General features: G+C 38.8%; 1 protein-coding gene across 6 annotated transcripts in view; it reads left to right on the plus strand.

Moving 5' to 3' along the window:
• The window catches only part of enox2 (ecto-NOX disulfide-thiol exchanger 2), a 189,522-nt gene that overhangs the window by 85,080 nt on the left and 77,855 nt on the right, over positions 1–26,587 (plus strand). For all 6 annotated transcript variants that reach the window (XM_028589142.1, XM_028589138.1, XM_028589137.1 and 3 more), the window contains one exon: positions 6,817–6,963. In XM_028589142.1, the coding sequence (XP_028444943.1) occupies positions 6,817–6,963 (147 nt within the window). The remainder of the gene's footprint in view (positions 1–6,816; positions 6,964–26,587) is intronic.

Genomic DNA, 26,587 nt, shown 5'->3' on the forward strand with positions numbered 1-26,587 from the left:
TTTGCTCATGCTCCAATGCAACTTATTAATACTACATTCCTCAGGCTTATGCATTGTCAATGCCACTATAAGCATATGGTTGTTGTTGTTGTTACACGATCTGTCCACTAGAGGGACCTCTAACATTAGCCTGACCTTGAAGGGGACCTACGTCATGGCGCATTGCACGCAACTTTGGTCACATTCATTTTCCACCACGAGCACACCGCGACAAACCCAAATAAACAGAGAACTCTGTAATGAAACGTACAAATGTAGTGAAGCGGCTCAGTTGTGAAGGCTAACTGTGCTCGGTTAGCACAATGACATCATGTTAGAAAGCGCGGCCAAAACTATTTGTCATAAACTAAGTAACAATAGTGTTAGCCAGTGACACATGCGGGTAGGCCAAGGCGAGAAGAGGGAGATTAGCTAACGTTAGCCAACATAATTATAAAAAAAGACACATTCGAAAAGTAATTTCAGCATTATATTCGACTTTTGGAATTCATATATATAATTTGTTGTATCAGAATGTGTCTTGTGACCTGCATGTCTAATGTATTGGTGATGGACAATGTGACCTTTCTTAATTCCTTTTTTATTCCGGTTTGCACTTTCCACCCCAACCACATGGTCTGCATTCTGACTTGAAATATTAACAACATGGACTGTAATTAGATGGACTGTAATTGGAATTGGTGCTTTTAACAATTTGTTGATCGATATATTTAAAAAAAAAAAAAAAAAAAAAAAAAAAAAGAAAGCTGCACAGTGTTATTATTCATTTTCTTTTTCCCAGTCTGTCTGCCTACACTTACAGTACACTGTCGGTCAGTTCTCTGTGCTAATCAGTGATGTCTGTTGTTGGTCTGAACTTTAGAGAGAAAGGAGCTGTATTTCAAAGAAAAATAATCAAAGAATAAAAACCAAGAAGCCTTGGCTTAATGAGAAAAGGGCTCTGGGAATCTTTCCTCCCAGTTCTTTCTGCTGTCAGTCATGAATTAATGTTTTCTTTTTTATAGCATTAATTCAGTCAGGTACTGTAGATCCAACTGTGAGCTCATGACCTCATAAAACTGCAGTTGTATTTGTGAAGGCATTTTCTTGTGTCTTCTTATGTTGTATCTTTTGATCATATAGAAACAATCTTGAAAAACTTCCTTCGGCTGCTGATTGACACAAGACTCAGTGATCATTTCTCATTGACTTTTAAAATCGACTATCTTCAAGACAGGGGGATATGCATAGCTTGGAGAACATTCTTTAGCCCTTTACTATGCTACTTCTCTGACTTTTTTCTGTTTAGCATTAAAACATGGATCTTGTACACCCTCTTCAGATTTCGTCCAGATAGGTGAATGTGTTTGAAGATACAAATCACTGAAGCTGAAAGGCAGTTTTTTTGACAATTATGGTTTAGTAATGAAGTGGAATAGTCAGAGAAGAAAATTTACTATTGAGGTTGGGGATATGTTAATGTTGTGTGCCACCATCTGGCCCTTTGCCGTATTCAGATGCATACATGGCCTCTATACAGTATGTTTCTCAGTGCTATCTTAGATTAATAGTCCACTGCTTAGGCCGTCCTCCCCACTTAAGCACCTGTAATGTTGTGCTGATGCACATTTCCTAATGTTCTGCATTATTCATTGTGCACTGTTGGATTTATTAACTGATAAGAGTTAGATTAAGGATTATAGGAGAATATACAAATTCATCAATACTCTACTCTGTAGAGAGGGTTCACAGCTTTAAATTCCTGGGAACCCTCATCTCGGACCCCTCATCTCGGGGTGGAACACTTCGGTTTCCCATTGAAATACGTCAACGGACAGACTAGTCGATAAGACGAAAGCAGTGTGCCGACATTGCTCAGTAATGTTTCTTAATGTTGCACATTAGACTATGGAAAAGTTCTTAAAAATCTGAGCAGGTCTAAAAACTGAAACTGTTGATTCTGGACTTTACACTTTGGAAAAGTTATATATATTTGTTTAATATGAGCAGGCCTACAAGCTGGGATTGGTAATGCTGCACTGTAATCCATAGTTATTTATTTATATTTTTCATTATATTTTATTATGTGATATTGGTTTGAGACGGAGAGTATTTTATTTAGTGGAGAACTTTGCAGCAGTATTCTCTTTCTTATTCTTTTTTTATTTTATATATATTTTATTTATTATATTTTATTAAAAAGTGTAAACAAATTGTTAAATATAAGTTTATAGTAATAAACAACATGCAGTTTAATGTTTGCATTTCTTTCTCTTACTGTACCGAAAATGAACCGAACCGTGACTTTAAAACCGAGGTACGTACCGAACCGTGATTTTTGCGTACCGTTACACCCCTAATTACTACACATTCTCCATGGGTTAGATGAACAAGTTTGTTCTTCATCCAAGGCAGTTAAATGGTGTTTTAATGACCTACTGAGTTTCATTGCATATTATAATGGTCCTGTCTTTTCCTGGCCCACTATACCATTAATGGGGCATGCTGATAATGCATCCTTGATGTGAGATTAGGTCACTTTCATTTGTGATATATTTCTTGTATCCCATTCTGAGGCCACAGAGCATATAGTTTGTCTCTTAGTTCAGCGTTTTCATTTCCTTCATTTACTCTGCAGCCCCCAGCTGTCTCCACCCAGCCTCAAGGTATTTATTTTCCTCATCCCCTGGGGGGTGATACTCACTGACATCACTCCTCCCTCTGGCCAGATGTTGAAACTTAAACACGCCATCCATCAGCCTACAGACCAACGTGTAGCACAGTAGACAGGGGCGATAACCTAGCAAAGACGCTCTTAATATACAGGCACACACAGAAAGAGACTTCGGTCCTAAGCTGTGTCCACACCCTTTCTTTGCTGTAACTGTCAGATTACTGATTCTGAACATTGACAACCATTCCAAAGATTAAATGAAGAAAAATGATTTACAGCCAAAAGAAAATGCTTTTCTTCACTTTTGCCTCAGAGCTTTTGTACTGTAATAACGCTATCACTCGAGAGCAAGATAAGGTATCGCAATGCACATAAAATGAACTGGATGAAGTCCGTCATGTAGCTCTGCATCAGTTTTAAAACCCACATTTGAGTGATTCATCCTCTGCACCAGTCACCTTTTATTCTACATGTAGAGGTCTGGTTCTCTTATAAATCCATTTAGGAGGCAGGGTTGTGACATTTTTGGACAAACCCACCACTATGAGCAAAAGTAACTTCTTGCCTTGATCTTGAACTGGAATGACACATGACCTGCTGAAGTGGAGTGGCATTTCCCTGTCAGCTGTTCAGTACATTTTTTCTAACCACTTTACAGCACGCACACATATTTTTCTATTTTTTCTTTAATAGAACATTTTACATTTTGCATAGAACATAGAAAAAAATTTGAACAGATAATGGATCACTATAAAATAGAACTATATAAATTACTCCTGGTGTGGGAAATTCACACACATTTAAAGTGCAACGTTATGGAAGAACCATTTCCTTCACATCAAATATCCAACTAAAAAATTATCTATATTTAGCAAACTAAAATTCTGTATGTATGAAAACAGGGAAAAAAGGTAATGGCAATAAAATAATATATAAATAACAAATAAAAATAAAATAAATATAAGAGTTAGCCTTGCAGTATAAAGATATTTCTCAAAACACACACACAGGCCTGTTTGAATGTCAACAGTAACGTTACATGAAAACAGTGTGTAGTTCCTTTTTTTTTTTTTTTTAGCAAGTTTGCTTTATTTGTCATTGTGCATAAATATGAACACTACCGTTGCTGTCAACGGGCTTATCTGCTAACGTTAGCTACCGACGGTTACCTCGGAACAATCCAGAAAATAGACGGTACCTGAAACAGATGATTTAACGTCACTGCTCATTTTACACACCGTTTAGCAACAAAACTAAACGCAGAGGGAAGATTACTACGTTTTTAATATTGGTTTTGAGCGGTATGCATCCCCACTAACCTGGAAAGCGTTTTAAACAGTAACGTTAATACAAAGTGTCGGAGGAATACAGCGTCTCCTGCAGCGGGGTGTCAGAGGCAGAGGGACCGCAGCGTTCGCTAACGTTAGCTTCTTGCCTCATCTGGGGTCTGATAAACAGTAAATTCAAAGTCAGTATGCCCAACGCTATTTTCCGATAAACTAGCTGTCATATTTCGCGGGACCCGCGTGAATGCGAGAGAGAGAGAGAGACCGTTCGCCTGAGATCAGCAGAGCAGACGACTCTGCAGAGCCGTGTATAATTCCGACTTTATGACATTTCATAAACAGCTGATGGAGTGGCGAGTGGCATGTGTGATGCTGATGTTGCGTAATGTTAATCATGCGGCGCCCGAGTGCATTTGACCGGCATAAAATCAGCATATCAGACTGATGGCCGATCATGTGAAAATCTGCCAATTCCGGTCACCAGCCGGTCAATCGGTGCATCTCTACTTTCCATGGTTTCTCTTGGCCTATATTCATTTTTTATTAAGACTCTTTTTTTGGACATTTTAATGCCTTTATTGACAGGACAGCTGAAGACATGAAAGGGGAGAGAGAGGGGGAATGATATTCAACAAAGGGCCGCAGATCGGAGTCGAACCCAGGCCCGCTGCGTCGAAGAGCAAACTTCTAATACAGGCGCCCGCTCTACCAACTGAGCTATCCGGGCGCCCATTCATGGTAACTCTTATGCCATCGACTGAAAAGCTGTCTCTTTAAATGTAAACCGTTGCTATTTATTAGTGACAGAGTTAACATTGGCAGGGTAGTGGATTTGTTTCACTCTCAACACTATTGGCGTTCATCGTTAAAAAAGTGGGACAGATGGGTAGAGATCGACTTAAGGTCTGTGTGTGAGCTTAGAGAGAAGGTCTATTTAGACCGACTCTGCAGCAAATACACAGTCTTCTCTGTCTAAATCAAACAAATCTCCCACACACAGGTTTATGTATTTCAAGGCCCTTTTTCTCAGCATGTGGTTTGTTATTATAAGCATGACCTTTGCCTCAGCTTCCCTTGACCCCTTTATAGAATGTCCATCCAGTTTCCCTTTGCATGATAACTGAGGAAATATGGAAAACATTGTAGTTTCCATACAGTAAAAGCAGAGTAAATTTCTGTCACAGATTAGACTAAAATATGCTGTCGTACTCTGCTTTTTCAAAATTGGGTTTATTTTTCTTTGGTTTTTTTTCTTTCTTTGTCTGAATTGTCTGTCTTTGTTAAGCTGCTGATCAATCTTTGCTTTTGACCGATTGAATTAAAGAACAGAAAAAACGCAGTTGACACACAAACCTATAATCTCATTTGGTCCGGTCTTACATGGAAACAAGAAAATGCACCAAAACACACCTAAAATTGCACTGTGTTGAAACACAATGTAAGAGTCTTCATTTTGTAAAGTAGATAAACAACGACCGCAGTTAGAATCCTTAAGAATGATGTTGTCGTTTAGAGCACTGAGTTTGATACTAACTTGATTACGGTCCTGTGGACCTCTGATAAAACCACATCAATGTGGGGCAGCTTCTGTTCTGTTGTGCAATAGAGGGAAAAACAAATCTGTGCACAAAGAAGTGTCATGAATTTTTCATGACTGTAGACCCAGTCTCCCCGGGACCCTGCTCTGAATTCTAAACAAATACCCAACTCTTAAAGAGTGGGGAATAGCTAATACATTAAGCAGAAAACACGAGTCAAGTTGTTTATCATTATGTGGACTCAGAAGCAATCTTGACATTGTTTTTGTTTTCATTACTTATTGATGTAAGTGTTCTTATTGTCTTGTAGTCATGATATGAATTGATTCTGTTTATTGTAAGATATCGGTGAGCAAAATCAAAATGTTAAAGAAAACTTTGCTTCCAGAACAGCCTGGCCTCATTACACAGTACATCTGAGCTTGAATTTTTCTTTTATACTGTAGAACTACCTTTACATCCATGTTCTAATTAGGATGAAATGCTGTTTTTGTGGAAGTACTGATTTGGTATGGAGCATTAGATTCTTCACTGCATTCTTTAAGAAAAACATTCTTATTGTTATTTGCACCATATTTGTTATACACATTTTTATTGTTAGTGTTGGGCCTTTTTTTTTAGGCCTTTAATTCCACAGGACAGATGAAGACATAACAGGGGAGAGAGAAGGGGAATGACATGCAGCAAAGGGCCACAGGTTGGAGTCAAACCCGCGGCCGCTGCGTCGAGGAGTAAACCTCTATATATGTGCGCCTGCTGCTCTACCAACTGAGCTGACCCGGCCACGTTTTTGGCCTTTTCTTTAAAGTTGACTTTGATTGGAAGAGAAGGAAACGGTGCATGTGTTGGTTTGTCTGTGCACGCACACAATATTGATTCAGGAGCAAGCCAACTAGCCCACCATTTGGCCTCTTCTTTGTCTGGGATCAGAACAGAAATATTCTAGTACAGAACATAAAATCCTCTTGCTGAGTATAGTAAAATTTGTCTTTAATAAAGTGATTTGAAAATCTACAACTTCCTGGTATCTACTCTACAAAGATTTTAAATTAAAAAAAAACATTGCGACAAATTATTATTTTCTGTCTTTTTAACCTCCCGATTATTCGGTGAATCAAGTAGTTGCTGAGCTTTAAAACATTAGTAAATTGTGAAAAATGCCCAAGATGAGGTCTTCAAGCGATGTGTGCGAGAATGGAGCCCACAGGGTTTGGACATGAAAAGCAAAGAAGCGATGGAACCTCATGTTGCTTTCCCTTTTTTCATCTTTCCCAGTGTGGTCAGGATCCATCACTTCATTTACTATGATGTGGCTCTCTGTGTTGTCTGTGTCTTCCAGGACTCAACACTCTTCCCTTTGATCCAGCAACCAACAACGACCCTCTCCATTTCAGCAGTTCCAGTGGGCAACTGGTGTCAGAGTGTCCTCCTCTGGAAAGCACCACCGAGAATAGCAAGAAGAGGAAGAGAGCCTGCCTGCCTCCAGGTACTGACAACAACTCCCTCACATGTATTGCACCACAGCTGCAGGATTACTCTGTGGTCTCAAATCCTCACCGTTTTTCCCTCAGCCATGTCCAATTTTAAATGCTTGTTCCCGTAACGCTCAACACAGAATGCCTCTCTTCGTTCAGAAACGCTTTGATACAACAGCTAGAATTTTTACCTCGAAATTCCTCTTCCCCTACCTGTACCAACATCAAATAGCTGTGATGGGAATTGTTGCATAATCCCATCATTTGGTGGCGGTATGAAAAAAGAAAAGTGGCTTAGCTCAGTCTTTGTTGTTTTTGATTAGCTTGCCATGTCCTGAGGCTCTGGTTGTTTGGCCTGCTTGGAGGTCAGGCAGCTGCAACTGCTCTGCTGAGATTGTGTGCCTGACTGTCTGTTAATGTACTACCAACACCACCTGCCAATCAAAACGGCAAACACGCCTCCAGCATATACACACACACACACACACACACACACACACACACACACACACACACACACACACACACACACACACACACACTGTGTTGCAGTGTGCTATAATTAAACAGTAATTTGAGTTAGTGGCTAGTAATGTGACAAATTAAAGAAGAACTTTCTAATTAAAGAAGTACTGACAAATTAATTGCTTTGTAGGTAATAGAGAGAAGAGGGCCCTTAAGAAAGAGAGGTATTGTTCCATGTTCTCTGCTTTCTTGGCGATGCTAATTGCACTGGATTAATACTTCACATTAACACCTAATCAGCAATTCATCTTTTTTTCACATCTTCACGTCACAAGTTTACGTCTTGATAAAGTTTAATTTAATTTTAATTCACTTACCAGGTCAAACTATAATTTGATAGTGTATCATGAAGGATTATCAAACAAATAACCAATGTCTGTCCAAATGATGGTTTTATTTAAATGCTGTAAGTTTTAAATGGTGTTGGTCAGTACATTAACATGTGCACCGGTTACTCAGAGAAATAAAATAAATCAGAAAACCTGTTTACGTCCAATTTATTAAACTGATAACCAGAGCTGTAGAACTACTTCACTACTCTACTTAAGTACTAAAACTATCTGTACTCTACTGGAGTATTATTTTTTTTCTCCTACTTCCACTTTTACTTGAGTACACATTTTTGATGAGTTTAATACTTCGATACTTTTTTTATGTGCTGCATCGTTACTCGTTACTGTTGCGAATTCCTCGCTAAGGAGACTGTGTAGGTTACAGTGTGTGTAGTTACGGCTCCGTAAGTTACGTACGATAATTATGTAATTTACGTAATAAATCCCCGAGATCGCGTCGTGTTTCTTTTCATCGCGGTTGCCCGTTCAGAAGTCAGAGACGATGTAAGTTTGTACTCTTTCTATTTAGCCATTGTTGCAGCAGATGAAGCTATTCCTGAGTTGTTTCAGTCTGCAGTGAGTATTGAATGTTAACCGTTTGACCCTGTGATGTGAAGCTGCTAGTTTATCTGGATGTTGCTAGCTTGCTAACTTTCCTGTAGCTACATCACACGTTACTAGCTAGTGTGTCATACGTTTTTTGGGGCTTTAAACGTTACTGTGCTGGAGAGGATGTTCACTTTACTTGCACAGTGTGATAATTATACATTTTATTTCAGTATTTGTTAATAATTGTTATTTTTAATATAATATTTAATATTTGTTAATTCCCTTTGGCTACAGCCTTGGCTAAACATTCACCATAATAGAAACAATATGATATTCAAACTTTTGACTGATTTCTTTAATAACTAAATAACACAATACTTGTTCTTTTACTTTCAGTAGTACATTTTAAAATAAACTACTTGAAATACTTAAATACAAAACATTTTGAATACTTTAGTACTTCCACTTAAGTGTTGTGCTTAAAGAGCACTTCAACTTCTACTCAAGTCACTTTTTTGATAGAGCACTTGTACTCTTACTCAAGTGTGGGTCTCTAGTACTTTATACACCTCTGCTGATAACTGTGATACTGTGTATACATGCAGGAGGTCAGTAATCAGATTTCTCCCATCCCCCCCAACCTTAATTTGGAATCATTGCTTTCTCTCTTTAGTTGTAATAGTGGTACAAGTTACTGCTTCCTGTTTGTTGAAGGGCTGAGAGCACAGTGAGAGAGCAGGCACTGTAGGGAGAGGTTTTCATTGCGTCTGAACTTTACAAATTGTTAAATGCTCAGCAGTGGAAACCAAAGTTTTTAGAGTTCTAGCGGATACTCTGTGTTAGTTTCAGTTTGGTGGAAGGATGCACAGTTATGTGTAATGATATATCTTCTTATCCTGTCACTCAGCTGTCCCAGCACTACTTTTCCTATCGGAGGTCTTTGTCATACACATGTAAAAAGCCGATTAAAAACCTGGAAGCGCTTATAAATGACAAAGAAATATGTTTTCTTCACAAGCTGGAGAAATCATGTTTCTTTACTCCCCTAACCATTTATAGAAAACAGGTTTCGAGTTCACATGTAAAAAAAACAACAACAAAAAACAGGTTGCTGCAGAAAGCGGAGTGTAACTTGGTTACTTACATAAGTGCATGTGAACACAGAGGTCTTGAAGAGCTGGAGCTGTGGATTCACGGCCAATCTCCAGTCTTGGTCAGGTCCTCCAGCTCTCTGACTCATTAGCAGCCATGTTGATTGAGTCTTATTAAGGGACCCTGACTCCACTGGGCGCGTCGTCTGTGCTGCATTCCGGTTTTTGGTAAGTTGACTTGATGGTCTTGCTGATTTACGTCCTGCCTGGCTGTCCGCAAATAGATCTGGCGCTTATCTTTAGCGGAGCGGAGAGCCACTTTACGCACGCTTCTGTGGCGCGGCCGGTGGAATATCAAGCATTGAGTTGAGTGGCAGCGATTGCTCGAGGGGATCGCAGCGCCTCCTGAACGCAGCGCAAACGCGCCCAGTGGAAAATAGGGGTAATGGATAGATTTTTGTTATTACAATTGCCATTACACTTGATAATCCATCATACATGTGTGCAAGCATCCATAGCAACACATACACTTTTCTTAAACAAGCACATTGCCTGTTAATGTGGCCCATGAGGAATCCAAGTCATTCCAGACTTAATGCCACCCTGCTAATAGATTATTTACTTTACCGAGACCAAACAACATGCAGCATGATACCTACAGTAATTAAGACCTCCTGTAAACAGTCACAGGAATTGTTTGAAGTTAAATTGATATTGTGTTCACACTGCCACACGTCTTTGCTCTTTATCGTTTGAGTTTTCTGCGTTTATGTACACCCACTGAATGTGTGTGTGTGTGTGTGTTTAACAAGCCAATAATAAGGCACACTGCAAGGATTTTCCTTACTCTGTCATTTTTTTTAATCAGTTTTACAACACAGCCAGAGATGGCCATTTCCCCTCAAGTCCTGCTGTGTTTAAGCTGCAGGTGGTAAAGCGAATGAGATTTTGAAATGCTGCTCATTTCTTTTTTTTGTGGAACAGGATTCCCTCTCTTACAATGAATATAAATGTCAGTTTTAGTAGCACCAGCACTAGCTGGATTTCATTATCTAGCACCTGTTATGTTAATGTAATAATAATAATAAAAATAATCTTTAGTTGTGAAGCTGTTCAAAACAAAGTTAAGCGTTATTTGCAAGGCGAAATAGAAACATGGCAGAATTAAAAGGTTTTATAAAGAGAACATTGGGGAAAACAGGATGTTTCTGGTAAGCAAACAAGTTATGTTAAAATAGTGTTATTCAACAAACAACATTGTGTGTAGCCTTGAGGTCTAAAACATTTGTTGATTGCATTTCCTTCCTCATAAAACATTTGCAAATCATTTTATTCAAGTATTTTAAATTATTGTTTACATGTTTTCTTGCCAGCAGTCTTCTTCTCCCCTGCCTTTGTTGGCACAGTGCTGCTTAGCTTGGCATTTTACTGCCACCCCTTGGTCAGTAGAATAGTGTGAAACCATTGGCAGGACTGTGCATCTCATCATCTGTATGTTTTGTTCATCTTGCGCAATAGGCGATGGACTCTTTCCCATTGACATAGTTTATGCCTTTTTTGTCCGGTGTGTCACGTTCCAAGTCTGTTGCGGTGGTCAATTGTTTTTTTTATGTCTGTTAGTTATTCATTCTCTCTTTTAAACTCAGTGCTGACTAATTTGGACCAAGGTTCGAGCACCCCTTGCACGGACCTGGACGCTGAGAAAAAGAGTCACTGAAGTTACCGACAGAGGCAACGTGCATTGGGCTGGAAAACGGACGACGATTAGCACGTCCATCCAGGTGTTATGTTTCCATCACTGCCGATCAGCTTGAGCAGATCAATACCCATGACTACTACAGAGTCATTTGTCCCTGTAATGAATGCCGATTGTAACCTTTCCTTCTAAAGACAAAAGGCAGATGTTAGTGAGTTTTTTTTATCCAGATGGGCTATAGAAAAACAGCTCCACGGTGCTACTAGAGGCAACACTCTACAGAGAACCTTTTTAAGGCTGGCATTGGTTTTGCGGACTTGAGAGTGCTGAGTTCCACAGCTGTGGTTCGCCTGTAACCTTTGGTAATGAGGTGTGTTTTCACTGACTGCACACAGTGCCTGCAGCATTCGTTAACTAACATCCTACACCCTTTGTAGTCTACTTTGGGTCAATAAGAGCATACAGTTCAAAACAGCCTTACTTAAAGGACCATAACAACATTTTGGAAATTTGGTCACATTACCTAAAACCTATGTGACATGAGGACATGCATCTCTGTGAGAGAATTAATTCTTGGGAGACCGCACCGATCAACAAGTTTTCAACAAACATCTTCTACAGTTTACCATATAGACTGCTTCAACTGGAAACTGCCTGTGTCTGTGCAGCAGCAAATACGGATAAATGTGTGTATATATATGAAATGGCTCTTCCAAGTAGAATGTTTGGCCTTTGGCTGAATGGGTTTCAAGTACTCTTGTAACAAGGTTGTGTGACTGAAGAAAAAATAATAATATTGAGAAGTGGTCAGAACTGAGGCATATTTTCAAACCTGAGGCCATGTAGTCGTAGAAAGCACTTCCAATGTCAGGATTAATGAAAGGCTAGTTCAAAGCCGTAGTTTTAGCAAATAAATTAATAATAATTGTACTCTCACCAATCCAATCTCTTGTGCATTAACCTTTAGTGGGAGCTAAGAGAGAGGTGTTACATTAAATGCTATTGATCTTTAAGCAGTAAGTTTAAGGTCATTGAGCAAGAGAAAATAAGGATACGTGTTGACCAACTGGAACATTATGTCATTGACCAACTGGAACATCATGTCATGACATGTAGCAGCAAAGTTTATCTGGATACATATTATTACATCCAAGCATTGTATGTATCCTTGAGGCCTGACAAACATGTTGAGTACACTTTGTTAGATTTCCTACATGATGCTTTACATCAGGCACCAAATGTCACTTTTCTAAAGCTGTTGTTATTGTGAGGTGAAAAGCTAGTTTTTGTTATGTATAATTGTTTATATTCGTATATATTTGTATTCATGTTTGCTTAGTGAGAATACAAGCAACACTTTCTCACATTCTGGGGGAGAAATCTGTGTGGTCTGAACAATGGCCTGTGTCTTTCCACTTTACCCTTCAAAAGTAATTAATTAATAGGAAACCACATGCTCTAGTATTTTTTTGCATGAAAGGGGGGGAAGAAAAAGTTTCAGTCATAGAAATATTTCCACTCTTCCTCTAAATTTAAATTACACATGCTTTCTTTAATGACTAAAAGCCTAGAAACTTGTTTTTATATGCCGGTTAGTCGCTGCACTTTTACAGGTGAGAGCTATGATCAGGGTTTGTATTTGAGATTCTGAAACCTTTTTGTCAGTACAAGATCTCCTATGGGAGTGTGTGGTCCACAAGCCTGTATTTTTTACTCAGGCCTCGTGATGATGAATGGTTTTCAGTCTGACTGGCATTTCCTGTGTGGAGCACCAAAACCCCAGAAAAAAAACTGCACTTCAGCAAACTGAGTGTGGTTTCTCGTTTGAGATGGTTTTGCATAATAGTTTCCAAAGTTACACACACTTTGGTTTCTTTTTATGTATTTTGTGGCATTTTTTGTGTGTGGAAGTAATGGATTTAAGCATAAAAACTGTAATGTGATGCCATTGACTAACTACTGGCAGGTAAAGAGCTGCTGGAAGGTAAATGATGTAATGGGCTACTTCAGCTGTCAGAGATGGCAGTCCATATGTGTGTGTGTGTGTGTGTGTGTGTGTGGGCTGTTGGAACAAATGCCGAAATTCGAATAATTACTATTCGAATGTGACTTTGTTTTATAAATATGTTGGCTAACGTTAGCTAATCTCCCTCTTCTCGCCTTGGACTACCCGTATGTGTCATTCGTGTCACGTCTTATGAACAATAACTTAGTGGGAGTGAGAAACACAAGGCATTGTGAGGTCTAAGATAATGTTAGTACAACATTACGGAGCTAACGTTGCGTACAGAGTAACGTTAGTACAACATTACGGAGCTAACGTTACATACCGGGTAACTAACGTTAGCACACGGGGGAGAGACAGGCTGCGGCCGGTAATCATAAGAAGGACGGGAAATAGTTTTAACATAATTTTAAAATCGTGTCAGTACCCGATCCGTGCTGCCTGCACGATCCGTTCTGCGGATTGATCTGAGGATTTATGACACTGCCCGATCTGTTCCACGCTTCTGGTCGACAGCCTCCACAGGCAAGCTAACGTTAGTTTAGCTAACAGCTAATTCGGCTAACTGCTAGCTGAGACGGCATGTAAACTTTAAAAGACCCTCAAAATAAAACTTGAAAATAAACGTTAACATATATAACAGCTGTTACGTCAGTTCTACTTTACTTGTGCTCATTTAAAATACAATCACTTAATACTTGTCTTTATTGTTATTACTGTAAAGTCTTAATTTAGCTGTAGCCTGCTTTTCCCATCAAGTTTGACTTGACATTATTTTAGACTGAATCTAGCAGTCAGCTAGCGGTTAGCCGAATTAGCTGTTAGCTAAACCAAAGCCGGTCTACAGAAAGCCGTTCCACTCACTATTCAGCCCCATTGTACCAAATTTGGTTGCAGTTCCACCAGAGTTCCACTGGGGGTGATCGCGGTCCAGTGCAAAATGAATGGGACTCAATGGAGCTAGACGGCTAAATGTGTCTCTTTTGCCCGATTGTCGTTGAGAAACCTCAGATTTGATTGTAGTTTTTGCAAGTTTAACATGGGTTATAGGTCGAAAGTTGAATGAACGAGTACTTATGTCCTTTTGATTTCTTACAGGGTGAGTCGTTGTTGCCTATAACACGCTAGCATTCTGCTAATGAATGCTGATTGGTCAGTGAAGGTCTGATTATGATTGGAGATCCAGCTTGACGGCATCCGAAGCAGAGCCAGAATGTCAGAGTAAATATTTCGGCGTGGTCTTTAAAACATCAGCAAACCTCTTTCTAGCATGTGTATTAACGGGGAGAGCCTAACCTGTCAGCTGTGTTGTCGATGTCTCGAGAGAATAAAGGAAGCGACTCAGAGCTTGCGTAAAGCACTATCTCTGGCCGTATATATGTATGACGTCATTGACATTTTAAAAGGCTTTTTAGAACAAAAAAACGACTTCAAAAAAATCTAACACCCAGCAGTGGGTATTTTCTTTGCCTCCCCTTTCGAATGCAACATTCAAATTACTAGACAAAAAATTAGATCCTGAGAAAAGTGGATTTTGAGGGGTATAGCTCCATAGAGTCCCATTCATTCTGCACTGGCCTGTGAGCGCCCCCTATATGGAAGTCTGGTGGAACTGCAACCAGCTCAGAAGCCGGAAGTAACGAGGGAGTGGAACTTCTTCCTATATTAGAAATTCTTTGGCTAAACTAACGTTAGCTTCCCGGTGGAGGCTAGCGTGGAACAGATCGGGCAGTGTCGTATGCTCTGTAAAACAGTATTATCATCTGCGCATGCATGAAGATTTTGCGCATGCGCAGCACGGATCATGCAGGTAGCACCGACACCCAAGGGGGTAAGCGAGCGTCTGGAATGCGTAGCTCCTATGGCGCCATTTTGATGCTAACAAGTGATTACCCGCCGTTAGCATTCCATTGACTGCCATTCATTTTGACGTCACTTTGACAGGGAATAACTTTACATCTGAAGCGTTTAAAGACTCTACTTGTCCATTGTTCATTTCTAAAGAAACACGACAATGTATAAAAGGCTCCATTACCATGTATCTCACGTTATGGCTCCGTAGCAGACGTTTTTGTAAAAAGAGGCTAACAATTGTGTCATAACCATGCGACTTACTGTCGCATAGTAGAGGAATTACCGTATAGTACAGGAGAAGCTCACAGGCAGTTTGGACTTACATGAGCTGTTTAGGTTTAATTGCTGATGTTAACTAGCATTTTAGTTAGCAATAATTAGCCTGTGCCCATGTTATCTCCTTACATATACATACGCTCTCCGTCTCTGTAAGATTGGGAATGATTGAGATTTCTCTTTTCACAGCTACCAGAAGACTTACAACTTTCAGACCCGTTGCTCACGTCACATTTACGTTGTCTCTCTCAGTTGGAGACTGCGCAGTAAAGCAAGTGATCACCGGAAAAGTGCTTCTAATAGCCTTCACTGGTCTCCGTCCAGAGCAACGGGATCTGTTGGTCCATTATATATATGTCAATGCCGACACCGAGTCAAAGAGCTTATGTTAACATTTGTTAGCTTGTTCTTGTTTTCTAACTGCATCGCGAGGTATAGTAACGTTAGCGTAGCTGGGAGCTTCCTGAAGACAGCTAAATGTAATGTTAGCTGCCCTACAGCTATCAAGAGTTAGCTTCTACTTCATATATGACATTTTAATAGCTGTATTCTCAGTAACGTGACAATCTGCAAGAAACAGGTTGCTTATAAATCACTAAAATAGTAGTGACAACACTGTTTGGCTTAGTTATTAATGCCATCATTGTTACTTACCTAGCTAGCTAGTTTATGGCAAAACGTTTCGGCTGTGCTTTCTAACATGATGTCATTGTGCTAACCGAGCACCGTTAGCCTTTACAACAGAGCCGCTTCACTACAATTGTTGATAATGTTTCATTACTCTGTTGATTTGTGTTTGTCGTTGTGTGCGTGGTGGAAAATTAATGTAAACAAAGTTGTGTGCAGGTCCCCTCAAGGCAAGGCTAATGTTGGATGCCCCTCTAGTGGATGAAACGTGTAACAACAACCACATGTTTGTAATGCCATCGACAATGCATAAGCCTGAGTAGTGTAGTGCATATTATTTATTGCAATTGAGCATTAAATATTCGAATATTATTTGAATATTAAAAAAAATATAAAATGGAATTTGAATGGTATTATAAAGTAAGATTGACAGCTCGTGTGTGTGTGTGTGTGTGTGTGTGTGTGTGTGTGTGTGTACACACACACAGTGATTGCTGTTGGGAGATCTACAGCTGGATGTCAGTCTTTGTGATGCTGAGGCCACACAGTGACACACAAGATTTAGGCTGATGGATGGGAGACACAGGATGACAGACTGAAGTTAAAAATGAACTCATTAGCTCACAAACATGATGTCTGCAGGCATTAGGGCAGTATAAAGGGTACAATTGTTCAGTCTGGAAAGAGAACCTGCCTGCGTCGGCATTCCTGTACTCTATTATGTTTTGTATATGTTTTAACTCAAGGGGAGAATAGTGATTGGAATGCATGCCAAGCTCTTTATTTATCTGGGATTCCTCTGCTTCAGTCAGAACATAACTGTCCACTTGTCTCCAGTGCTCCTCGGGGAGAGATAAGGACTACATATTGCCTGCAAGTCTGTATGAACAGTATGTGCTTGTATAGGCATAGCAAGCATTTCTGAATTTAGGGAAGTGCTATATACATTAGGGTTAGTGTCTTATAATTATTTTCATTATCAACTCATCATTTGGTCTATAAAGTGTCAGAAAATAATGAAAAAACATCTTAATTTCGTGGTTTTGTCAAACCTAATGTCCAAAACCCCAAAGATATTCATTTCAACATCATTATATGCCAAAATCAATTATCAGAAAGGCTGCAGAGTATTTAATTGTTTCAGCTCTAATAAACAAGAGATCAGATGTGTTATTGGTAGTGTTATAATACGGCAATATCTTAATCATACCAGGTTGTATGTGATCCAGGTCAAAGTGGAGAGCTGAAGTCTCATCCCCTAGCCACTCTAGTGATCCATCACCAAACAGCGAAATGAAATTGGGGTTCATCCTTTATCCCTTTTCTCATTTCCCACCTCCATACAATTTTTAATTGTGCTCTCTTGCTCCCTGTCACTCCTCTGCACGCCACAGTGGTCAGGGATTTAGTGCCCCTTCACCCCATCTTGCAAAGCCTACAAACATGAGATCTAAATAATTCACAGTGCCAGAAGGCGCTCTGCTCTGTCTGTAGACTCAAGTAAAAGCTAATGGCTCAAGCTCCGAAAAGATTCTAATATAAAAACAGAAACCTTTTAGCCCTTTGAAGAGTTTCACTTTATCCTTCAGCATTAGATACATAGAACAAAGGCCAAATAGGTTGTCTTCTAGCAGTGTTTTTTAATAATATTCTCAGATCTATTTTGTTAAAATAAATAAAATAAAAATGTGCCCTCTTTTTTTCTTTAAATCTGATAGTATTTAATAAGAATACTGTGTGTATAGTAGTTGACTTTTTTATTTGGGAAAAAAATATTTATGTACTCTTACATGACAATGACAAGGCAATATCTGAATTTTTTTTTTGACCAAATTATTAATTGACTAATTCTGAAAATAATCAACAAATTTACTAATAATGGAAAGATACGGATATTACCTGTCTTTTAAAGGGACTTAAATTGCGTATTTTTTAATCCAAGCATTACCTCTAATTTTGATTTTGAATATTCATATTTCCAAATTGCTTTTTGCTTTGTGGAATTTAAGGGACCTAAATACTGAGAAAAAAAAACAGCAGTTCGAATTGCGTCCACACGGGTCTCGCAGACCGTTCCCATTTGGTGAAGTACTATGTGTTTTCACAGACACATGCACTAACATTCACACGCGGCTGAACCGGCTATCAAAACAGAAAACAGAGAAGCTTGGATTACAACACACACATATGGGAGTGTGACTTTATTCTCTGCTCAGGACCCCATTACTCCACTATATCTTTACATATCAAATAATTGTTTGCTGCTATCTTAATGCTCTGGATATCGAGTACAGCCTCTTTTAAGGCATTTGAAAACAACGCAGAGAAAGTCAGTTGAAAGTCAAAAATGCTCTAATGGCTTATCTCTATGTCTTTAAAAGAAGGTTGCACTCTACGCAGCACTTTCCCTCCATCTCAACCCTCCAAACCCCCTCCTTATTTTAGTTGAAATAAAATCTGTCATTTCCTCTTGTTGAGCTTGTCCTCTAACAGAGGATGTTCTAAGATGTAAGGGGTCTGAGGGTTCAATATTAAAACTTTAAAGCTAAAGAGAGATTTTATCTGCAGTATTTTTCATTAAAAGCCACCAGCAACTGTCAGATTCCTGCACGTCTGAGAAGCCCTCAAAACACCAAGGAGTAGCCTAACCGCTCTCTTGGATAGGTCGGATTACCGGATGAATTATTTATATTGTCTAGGTGGGAGAGCCGTTTCTCCAATACATTAAGCTGAATTTGGTTTCATTGGATATTTTTTTTAACTCATTTAATTTTGTATTTGAAGAATGTTTGGCTTACATTACAATACTTCTTACCTCTTCTATAATTGGAGATGTGCATGTTGATCTGATAAAACATGACACCATAATATACAGGTATGTGACATGTTCAGCTCTCCATTACATACACACAGACCCTGAGTAGAGTTTTTCTTTTTTTTTTTTTTTTTTTTAAACATACATACAAAAATTCAGATACTTAATGTTGCTTTTTCTGTCTATTTTTTCTTTCCTTTTTTTTCTCTCGGTATAGTCTGTGCTTCATCACATCAGTTACCTCAGAGAGAAGCTGTTTTTACCCAGCGCTATGCTCACAGCAGCATGTTTACTACAGAGACCCTGCTGTTCTCCTTTTCTTCTATCAATAATAATAATAAGTTTATTTGATATAGCACCTTTCACAGACAGAATCACAAGGTGCTTTACATGATACAAATTACATAGTAAATTATACAACAATAAAGATAAAAGACTAAAAAACAGTCATTAAGTGCCAGTTATCCCTGGTCAGAAGACCTGAGGGGCCTATTTGTAGTGTATTAATGGAGCAGGTCCAAAATATACGCTGGAGCCTGACCGTGCAAAGCTTTATAAGTCAGAACCAAAACTTTAAATTTGATCCTGTCGTTAATCGGAATGGATGTATAAAACTGGAGTGATGTGCGACATCTTGCTAGACCTGGTTAGCAGCCTTGCAGCAGAATTCTGGACTAGTTGTAAACGTTCCTGGGACGATTTGCTGAGACAGGTGAAAATAGAGTTGCAGTAATCAAGCCGAGATGAAATAAAAGCATGAATAATCATCTCAAGCTCAGAATGTGAAACAGTTCCTCTAATTTTGGCAATGTTTCTTAATTGAAAGAAACACGTGCGGGTCAGAGATTTAATATGTTGATCCAAGTACATGTTATTATCAAATATTACACCAAGATTTTTTAGTTTGGACTGAACAGCTGAGGACAAGGAGCCCAGCAGCTGACTAATCTTTCAAACTATAGGGTCCGGAGCAACAATAAGGACTTCGGTTATTTTCATTTAGCTGTAGAAAGTTGTTTGCGAGCCAATCCTTAATCAAATTGAAACATCTAAGCAATTTCAACACGTTGTCAGTGTCTTCTGGCTCAAAAGAGACATACAGCTGGATGTCATCTGCATATAAGTGATAAGAAATATCTTCAACTTGGCTAATTATATGTCCCAGGGGGAGCATGTACAATGCAAACAAAAGCGGACCTAACACAGAACCCTGCGGCACCCGCAGGAAAAGGGCCATGTTTCTGAGGAATAGGGGCCAAGATACACCGAGAAACTTCTGTCTGATAGATAGGAGGTGAACCAATCCAGGGCGCTTCCTGAGATACCAACCCAATGCTTAAGTCTTTCAAGCATGATGTTATGATCCACAGTATCGAAAGCGGCACTAAGATCCAGCAGCACCAAAACAGAGCATTGACCCTTGTCAGAGGACATTAATAAATTGTTGGACACTCTAAGAAGACACCTCTGCCTCCTCTGTCCATCCATCCATCCCCTCCTCTGTCCTTCTGTCTACTATCTAAGCCTCCAACCGGGTTAACTGATCCACACCAGCTTCCTCTCACTGCCTGACATTAGTGCTCTAAACCATAAAATGTGCTGGACATTTTCTTTACCTCTTTTCTTCTTTATCATCCTGCCACCTTTTCCCAAAGCGGTTTACATACAGCATGTAATTACGCAAGCAAGCAACATTTTATCTATACACAACATTTCTTGTCAAGGGAACTGCAGTGTATACACAAAGTATGAGTGTGTTTGTACCGAGGAAGAACGTGAAAGATGCATTACTTGCTTGGGATATTGGCATGATGTCCAATAACCTTTTCTTTTAAGCAATCATTTTATTCTTCTTCCAGTGGTAGTTGTGTTTTAATGGCTACAGTATAGCCAGCCTGAGGACTCACCCTCCTCTCTTTCAGCTGCTCACTGAAGAATCCCTCCCTCAGTCTCCCATCTGTCAGATATTGAAAATGAATCTCTGTTTCATGACTTTGTAGCAGGCAAATGTGGTTTTGAGGTTTAAAAACTACTGCTTTAAAAAGTAATGTACAGATGAAATAGATTTTTTTTAAACTTCAATGACGTTGACAGACTCTTGATAGCAATGTATTTTACTTTTTTTTTTTTAAATACTTTATTTTCAACTTTTTATAACAGTTACAATGTATTTTACTTTTATCTTGTTAATGACAAATTGTACTAGTTATAAACTTTGAATATAGTGTATATTAGAGCTTCAACTATTGGTTATTGTCATTATCGATTCATCTGAGGATTATTGTCGCATGAAAAATGCCCATTGCATGTTTCCAGTGCCCTAGTAGTTTTAATGTCATCTTTTGTGAGAGAAACTGTTCAAAATCCACAGATATTCCATTTTAGTATCGTAGAAGACAAATAAGCTGCAAACACTCACATTTGAGAAGATGGAACAAGTGAAACTTTTGCATTTTTGCTTTAAAAATTATGATTTCCATTATAGTAGTCGACTAATTAATGAATCGCTTCAGTTCTCATATACATGTATACTGTATATGCACCACACTGTAAACCCAGATTTAGTTACTTATTCTTTCATGTTTTGTTAAAAACCATAGTCATTTCTAAATCACATTAGTTGTTTGTAATAATCATCTTAAGTATGCAGTGCACAGGTCCTATTAAGTAGAGATAACTAAGGATGTTAAGTTTCTGATGGGGTCTGGGCAGTGGAAGAGTGTTTGGTCACACAGATCCATGCAGAGCTAGTTGGAAATTACAATCCATGCATTGTCATCCTTTCTGTTTTATTGAACTAATGGATTGAATACATTGTTCTTAAAACTATACTGTTATAAAGAAAAAAACATATTTAGAAGTTTGATTTATTTCTATAGTTTTGATAAGTAGAGCCTTGTATTTATTATATTTCAACAAACGTAACATATGTTTACTAATGATTTTTAATAATGACTACTTCTATAAACTTGATTTGTCTCCTGAATCAAACTACCAGTCTGTGCTAATACAACTTGACTGTTACCTTTCACCTCGTCTAAAAACGTAACGGTTTAAGGCAACGGGTTTCCATGCAAATTTCTAGGAAAGTCAACTCATTTTATTTTCCTCATTGTTTCTCATATTCAATTTCTTTTGAGTCTTTACTTCAGTGATCCGGACCGGACTTTATTAATAGACATACCTTTTTTACTCAATCACATTTTCTAAAGGGCACCAATGTCACTGTCACTTTCATCATATAGGTTTTTTTTTTTTTTTTTTTTTTGCAGTTTGAGACTCCATGACATGTAAGAAGGACAAATATACTTTGCGCTGCCAAAGTCAAATTATGTCCTCAACAAGCCCCTTCTCTAACAATGACTAATGCTGCTCTGACTCCAGCTGCTGCTTTCACCTTTCTTTTATTCCACGTCTTCCTCCTTCCCTCCTAGTTGTTGGATATCATCCTCATGTGTGGGTGGATTAGCAAGATGACTGTATTACAACTTCCTAAGATCGTCTTTACCTACAGTAGTTACACTTTGAACACTGTAGACACAGGTTGTGCACATGGGACTCGTGATGTACACTTTTGAAACAGGACTTAAATTCTCTTTTGGAAATGGATGACCTAATTATCACAGCCTACAGTAATGCATTTGTACATAAAGTAGAATAATGAAGAAGTCAATAGTGACACGGTAGCTATGGGAAATCTAGACTGGCATCAGTAAAAATAATTACAAGGACACAACCCCAGTGGAGCATGCCGATGAAATATATTGAATGATTTCTTATTTATCACAGTAGTATTTTTAATATACATGCTAATTAAATTGATCAAATAAGAAAGGCATATGGTTGCTGATCTGACTACAGTTTCACAGACTGAATAGTGGGAACATGTTTTTGCTTTTTGATGTGTCAGTTCTTATTTATTGTGGAGGCCTCAGGGTATTCTAGCATGATGATGTTTGTATCAACACAGCGGTGGCTTTGTTAGCAGCCTTCTGACATCCCCCTGCTTGCCTTGACTTCTCCCTCAGGTATTGTATTGTATAAAGAGGACTAATGGGTTTAATCTAGAGTCAGCACACCACATGATTAGGGTTGTTAAATTCCAAAGTTTGTTGAAATGGCATTGACCGGAATACCGTTTGAGCCATTTGTCAAAGCCACTGGGAAGGAATCTCAAGTTTGTTGTGACTACATTCCCTCTCTTTCACTTTTGCCTGTCTATTCAGCCAATCATATTGCAGTGGGTCTTGTTTTGCTTTGAGGCAACGGTCTTCTCCCCTCTCTCTTGCCAAATTTTAAACACCTGTGTTAATTGGACCTTGGCTAATTTTAACTTGGTAATTGGAGTCTATGATGGGGTGCAGCTGGTATTCCTGCGTTATCCTGACCTGTGTTGCTTATGTTGATGACGAGTTGGAGGTTTGAGTCACTATCTAATAGAGCTAAAACAGTTGTTTGTAGTTCAAAACAAGCAATAAAAAACTAATGAATACAAAAAATACAAAAGAAGCAAATTGCACTATAAGAAATTGTAACTGGCATTCTTCACTATATTTCTGATATTTTATAAACCAAACACTTAATGGAGAAAATAATAGGCAGATTAGCTATAACGAAAATCATTTAGTTGCAGTCTTACTTTTTAGTTTTTTCTCTTTTATTTAACCAGCTAAGTCCTATTGAGGTTGGAGGTTGGAAGGAGACCTGGCCTAGACCATGGTATAAAAATGGTATAAAAAGTTGCAGACACACAACTAAACAAAACTAGGCAATGGATAAAACTATACTAAAAACAGATGAGACTACTATAATAAGCTAACAGAAATGATTAACAAAGGACAGACACTTATCATTCATTTAGTAGTAGTAGAACAAAAATACATTTTTTCCCATTTCTTTCGACATGTGATATAGACAGCAGAAATATGTCTTGTGATCTGAAATAATGATTTTAACGTTAAGTCTGTGAAATCACTTCTCAGAGATCTAATGGCAGTTTTCCCAGAGTGGCTTTAGAAATAAAAATATGAGTCAGTCAACATATGGACAGAGATGCAAGCACACATGTTGAACCCTGAAGGCACATTCTGGCTGAATACAGAGAAAGTCATGGTTTGGCCTTTCTCTCACTCAAAGCCATCATACTGGGGGTCAGCAGTTAACCGCTGTGACTGTCCAGTGGGAATGCTTACAACCACACAGGAAATGTCTTTGCTGTGGTGTCGGTTCTATTTCAAGCCAGTAGAAAGAAGGGTTTACTAGGCATTAGTTGGTCTGCATTATGTTGCTGCCACTGCAGGTTTCTCTCATGGCTCTAGTCAACCATACCTCCATTAGAGAAATGATGAACCATTCAAATAACTGCAGTGACCTCCATTCTGAAAGCTTTACTAGAGAAAGCACCAGACCATGATTCATTCAATGCTCCATGACTCTGGAGGTCTCTGTCTGATGTGGTCTTAAAAGCTAGACCATGCTGTTATGTGTCTCCATTAAGTTTCAATGACCAATGATGCAATTGATGATGACAGAAATGTGCCTCACAGCCATTGGAGTGACCGTAAAAGCATCATGTCTTGTCATCCCCTCTTATTTTTCTTGCCATTATTGAAGTAGTACTTATCATGTTTGTAGGATTTTGAATTGCATAACAGTGCCAGCCAAGGTATATGTTCTACAGTGGTACAAAAGAGGGAAGAATGCCATATAAATAATAATAATAAATATTATAAGACACATGAGGTACATTTATTGGATCTTATTGTCTTCATTAAGCTTAGTGAACAAAAGTGCAATGGGAACATTCATTGCTGTGTGAAGGAGGCTTAATGTGAGTGTAGATCAGTGGTTCTCAACCTTTTTGGGACCAGCGCCCCCCTATTCATTATCCAGCTCCCTTACCCCCCCGTTCCCATGAAGGCAACACGGAGCTGCACCACACAAAGCCTAAAGATACACTAATTGCAGACCACTGTGTTACAAGTGTAAACTCAAATGGTTGTGAACCTTTGGTGTAAACTCGCCTTAAAACAAATGCCCCCCAAAGGCACCTCAACGCCCCCCTTTCCACAATATTGCTTCCAAATTAGAGCTGACACAATTTGCCAATTGAAAAAAATTTGATCAGTTCTGTATAAATAGACAGAAAAACAGTAACAATGGATTTGTCCTTCACTCTTTACGGGTCTTCAGTTGTTCTAGAAAAGAGATATGCTGCCGTAATCTGGAATAATGTGTTTGTCTTTGTCGCTATGTCGCTAGTGTCTCTGTATGTTCTTGGTGCTTCTGTGTTTTTTTTATGTGTTTTAATGTGTGTCTGTGCACTTTTACCTGTGTCTACTGTATGCTACTTGTGTTGTGTTTTTCTCATGCCATCAACCTGCCAGCTGTCATGATCTGGAATAGTCGTGTAATTTTACTTGTCTATGCTTATGTGTTCTTGTTTTATGCTTATGTGTTGTATTGTTTTAGCTTATCTGTTTTATTTTAAACCATCAACCTGCTATAGGGCTGCAGATGAAAATTAGCCTGCATGGCTAAATCTAGCACATTTACATGTTGGACTCTGCCCATGTTGATTAAAGTGTGTTGTCCCTTTTAAATAAAGAAGTCTAAAAAAAAATTTAAATAGATGCAGAAGCATGTCATTGATTCTTTGGTTGAGACTGGTGAACAGATGTTTATTACCTGTCATCCATGTCAAGAAGCTGTGAAAAGGAGAAAGTAATGTCTCTATCTCTTACACTGTAATCAATCTGAGAAGCCTGTCTTATAAATAACCACATGCATTGTGTTCCACACTTCTCAGTTATCTTTGATTTAGTTTTCAATATCTTGTGTAAGCTTCTGTATTCAGTCTAAACACACACACACACACACACACACACACACACACACACACACACAGCTGGTGCCAAGTGAATAATGAAAGGATTTTGTGGGTTTCTAGTCCTCAACTGTCAAAAGCAGACTAAAATATTTCAGTTTTCCAAAAGTATGAAGTCTTACTGGGCGACTTGCTCTTTTGAAACCCTGCTACAGTACCTCCAGCCCTTCTTGTCACAACATTGCACCAGCAGCCGTTACTGCGACTCAAAGAAAGCTGCCTGGATGGAGAGGCGGGGCCAGATAAGAGCCCTGGCAAGTTCACTGAGCTGTTGACATTTCCTCACAGCAACTCCCCTGGTTCTAATTGGCTACCGCTGATAAGATTCCCATGTTGTAATTGGCAGCTGCTGATAAGATGCTGTCAGCTGCTGCAGCAGTCAGCAGCATGGTGCAATGACAACAGCTCAGGAGTTGGTGGGCGGATGGGGCTAAATCCAGGGCCTGAACTTTGTTTTACAGAGATACTATTCCAGACAGGGATTGGCATACTGGCTATGACAAACTTTTAGACCGGAAAAATACTGTTTAATGGCCCTAAAAACATATTTTCTCAACCAATTTCTTACTATAAATGCGGACACTATTTCCACCGGTGTTGGTTATTTCACAACAGACATTTCTGTCTGTGCTGTTTTATCTGTGCTCTTCTCACTGGTTTGATTGAGGCTAATTTAGAGAAAAAGGCAAGTCACGTATTTTGTGCATCAATCAAAGTTTAGCACTGAAATCAAAATTACTGTATTGAAACTGTATTTGTGGCTTGTTAATGTATGTTGCCAGGCCACTTTCAATCAAATCTGATGAAACTATTCCCACATTAAATTATTGGTTTAATATTAAATGAGAACGTTTCCCCCAAACTTTTAACTGCGATTGTTGTTAATTTGGAATGTATATTTAAACCTGCAATAGCTGATTTTTTTTCGGCCACTTGAGATAGATATATATATAATCAGGAAAGGGAAGTTTGGGGTCCC

Source organism: Perca flavescens, chromosome 10, assembly GCF_004354835.1.
Source record: "Perca flavescens isolate YP-PL-M2 chromosome 10, PFLA_1.0, whole genome shotgun sequence".
Classification (NCBI taxonomy): domain Eukaryota; kingdom Metazoa; phylum Chordata; class Actinopteri; order Perciformes; family Percidae; genus Perca; species Perca flavescens.